The sequence below is a fragment of the Argentina anserina genome, chromosome 6 (assembly GCF_933775445.1).
Source record: "Argentina anserina chromosome 6, drPotAnse1.1, whole genome shotgun sequence".
In the NCBI taxonomy this organism is placed as follows: Eukaryota; Viridiplantae; Streptophyta; class Magnoliopsida; order Rosales; family Rosaceae; genus Argentina; species Argentina anserina.
In genome coordinates, this window is record NC_065877.1 from 15,060,509 (window position 1) to 15,064,338 (window position 3,830).

The 3,830-nt window shown below is 37.1% G+C and overlaps 1 protein-coding gene across 1 annotated transcript; it reads left to right on the forward strand.

Annotated features, from left to right (window-relative positions):
- The first annotated feature begins 249 nt into the window (after positions 1-249).
- LOC126799071 (chaperone protein dnaJ 6-like) lies at positions 250-3,477 on the forward strand. The gene is made up of 8 exons (XM_050526188.1): positions 250-504; positions 592-690; positions 760-861; positions 997-1,056; positions 1,146-1,252; positions 1,325-1,407; positions 2,906-2,996; positions 3,079-3,477. The coding sequence occupies exons 1-8, from the start codon at positions 382-384 to the stop codon at positions 3,284-3,286; spliced, it is 873 nt and encodes a 290-aa protein (XP_050382145.1). The 5' UTR covers positions 250-381; the 3' UTR covers positions 3,287-3,477.
- Positions 3,478-3,830: the final 353 nt, after the last annotated feature.

Consider the following 3,830-nt stretch of genomic DNA (forward strand, 5'->3'; position numbering starts at 1 on the left):
CTAATTTATGATGAAAAATTATATTATTTTATAATTTATAAAAAAACAAAAAATTAATGACAAATAAACTCTGTTTTGTTTATCTTTACCTAATAATTCGTACAATAAATTAACCGGTGCACCAGTCTTAGATAATCGTTTCCTAAATATTTTATTTGGGTATTGAAAAATTCGGATTCAAATCACAGATTGTTATGAACCGGCCCAAATGAGTGGTCCGTTCACAAAAGGATTTCCTCAATGGCTCAATCCTGCATCATTTTTCTCGCGGCGGGAAAAGAGTGAAAGCGCATCACGAATTGGCGGGAACAAATCGCAGCCCTAAACATTCCCATATAAATCCACTCTCCCAACTCTGGTCTTCCAACTTCAAATCCCCCAATGGGAAAGACAAAGCGAGCTAGGGTTTCCGAGCAGAACCAAGCACCGGAAGCCGCAGAAGACGACCGCCAAATGGACCCAGATCACACCGCCTCTTCTAGTAACGACAAGACTCTCTACCAGGTACTCAACAACTCTTCATTTCCTCTTTAAGCGACATCTGTGAGCCCTACTTTTGGAGGATTTTGGGGTTTTTTTTTTGAACTGTAGATTCTCGGCGTGGAGAGAAGCGCGTCTCAGCAGGAAATCAAGAAGGCCTATTACAAGCTGGCGTTGCGGCTCCATCCCGATAAGAATCCTGGCGATGAGGTTAGAGTCGGTCGATGAAGTTTGGGGGTTTTTGTTGTGGATTGTGACTGTTCTTGTGTTTTGGTATAGGAAGCTAAGGAGAAATTTCAGCAGCTACAGAAAGTGATCTCGATTCTCGGGGATGAGGAGAAACGAGCATTGTATGACCAGACTGGGTGCATCGACGACGATGTTAGTGGTTTCCATGGCTTTTATCTGCTTCTCAAATATCATCCAATGATAACATGCTATGTAAAAACGAATAGGATCATTGTTGTATTGTTTTTTCAAGTAGTGCTTATTTGGATGGTCTATTTTCATGAGCAGGACCTTGCCGGTGATGTTGCGCAGAATTTGCGTGAATATTTCCGAGCTATGTATAAGAAGGTCAGGATGTTTTGTTCCCTTCGGATATAACGTAATCTTCTTTATCTGTTTTGTATAGGTTTATGATATTATTTATGCGTCATTTATAGGTCACTGAAGCTGACATTGACGAGTTTGAAGCGAATTATAGGGGATCTGATTCTGAGAGGAAAGATTTGATTGAGCTCTACAGCCAGTGCAAGGGCAATATGAACAGGTAATAGCATTGTGTTTCATCTATTCCCCATTCGGATTCCATGTGAGGTGCTTACAGTTTCCCCTCTTGCAGACTCTTTTGTTCAATGCTTTGTTCAGATCCTAAGCTTGATTCTCACCGTTTCAAGGACATTCTTGATGAGGCCATAGCTTCAGGTGCGGATATCATTTACCTTCTGCTTTCAATGCAAATTTATCATTAGGAATTTCATTACTATTATTATATTGCTTAAATTTGGTGTTAATGCATAGAAGCACAGTTTCTAGTTGTGTGGTAAGAAATGAAAAAGAATACTAGGATTGCAAATGAAGGGTGGGAACTTGGTTATCTCAAATATAGGACAAAACATGTATCAACAAATTGATTTAGTTTTTTTTTTTTACCAAATCAATACGAGGTTATGTCAGGGGCGGATCCAAGGCATAGCTTGGGGGGGGGGGGCTTAAGCCCACCCAAAATTTTTGGGGTTTAAAAAAAAACTAGGTATATATAATTATTTTTGTGGTATTTATATTTATTCTCAGCCAAATTTTTCCTAATTCTACACCTCTGGCCTTTGTTATTTCCCACAACCATTCCTTCTTGACGCAGTGCACATCGTGTTCGTTATTGAATGTGAAGAGAGTGATATTCTCAACACCGTTTTGATTCTATTATGTCTTCTAGTTTCTGATTGATATATATATATATATATATATATTGTAAAATAATTTTATTCTTCTTAAATAATCAAAATTTCGTAAGTAAAAACTCTTTTAATTATCTTCCCTCTATCTATTGATTTTGAAATTGTAAGTACAAGTTATTGAGGTTCAATCTAATCAATTTGAAAAGAAAAAATTAGTGCGTTTTCTAATGTCTTTGGTTTTCATAATATTCTTTTATTTGCATTCACGCCTATTTTTAATTAAAAAACTCATTAACATTTACAGTTTACATGGTTGTAGCAGTAAAAAAAATTTTTGACTTCGGCCAAACTTAAAGCCCACCCCATGTCCAAATCCTGGATCCGCCACTGGGTTATGTACCTATTAAATCATTCTACAGTTAAGAAGTTTCAATACCTATTCTTCCTTTTGAGGAAAAAGAAAGAAAGAAACAAAAACCAAAAAGTTTATGTGATGCAACCACAAACTTATGTATCTTATGATATGTATTTGAGTCCAGAGATCGCCTGCAAACCGTGGCTGGTGATAAGCTACTTTCCATGATCAACCACTCATCCCTTTTCTGGCAATAGTTGATTATAATATGGGTCATGCTGATTGCTGGAGTCTTACTTTCTCTTCTTGAAGGCTCCGGGAAACAATGAATGGTTATTTATATGAGATCTTTGTGCATTGTTCTAATTAATTGCACCCCAACATGAGTTTGACTCCGTCATGAAATATGAACTTAATGTCCATCACTCCATCAAGTGGCATTTATCACTCTTAATATTTGGTTTCTCTTTTCTATCTTGATTTTATATAATTGATGTTTAAATTTATGGTTATTGTGCATGTCCAAACCATCACTGTTGGTTCTTTCAAATTATCTCAAATACATTGAAAGATGCATTTTGCAAATGTTCAATTTACTGCTGTACTGATTTGTGTGCTGAAGTGTCTTTCATTGCTCATTCACCCATTTCCACCATGCTTTCTTTTGCAGGAGAACTGAAATCAACCAAAGCGTACACAAAATGGGCAAAGAAAGTTTCTGAAACAAAACCTCCTACTAGTCCTTTAAAGAGGAAGAGCAAGTGAGTGATGTGCAACAAGTTTCTTTGGTTTCATATATATTTTCATCTCATCCAGAAATTAAAATTGCACACTTACATACAGGTCAAGTAAACAATCAGAGCCAGATTTGTATGCTATCATATCCCAGCGCAGGAATGAAAGGAAAGACCAGTTCGAGTCTATGTTCTCGAACCTAGTCTCTAAATATGGTGGGAGTAATGATGCTTCAGAACCCACAGAAGAAGAATTTGAGGCTACACAGAAAAAGCTTGAAAGTAAAAGGTCCTCCAGAAAATCAAAGCGCAAGTAAATTATTGATGATGTGCTCAAATTATTGTCTATCAGAACTTTAGTGTGTTATGATAGACAGTTTTAAATGCCTCCCTCATGTATGTGACTTTTCCGTAGGTTAATGGTTTTAGATGTTATTGTCCGATGCTGTACTTAGAAGTACGCATACGGGGAAAAACTTGCTGAAAAATATCTACTCCCTCTCGTTCTGTCCCTCTTTTGCCGTTTTGCCATTTGATTCTCAATATGCGATTTCAAAGTAGCTTTTTAGTGTTCTCATGGTATTGACGCTTTTGACTGCCCTCTTGTTTAGAGAAGGGACTAGAGGGTTAAATAGGCATGTCGTTTCATACAGCTTCAGGCCATATTAACATACTTCTGAGCTAGTTCAGGTATTGTGGCTGTTTACTTCAGAAAGTTTATTGGCTAATCTAGTGACGTTCATGAAGCTTCGTTTGGTACATGGGAGTTTCTGATGTTGGGTTGCTGAAGTGTCCTTCATCTTGATTGATTTCTTAACTGTGACCCTCATCAAACCACGTAGTAATAACTAGTTAAGTATA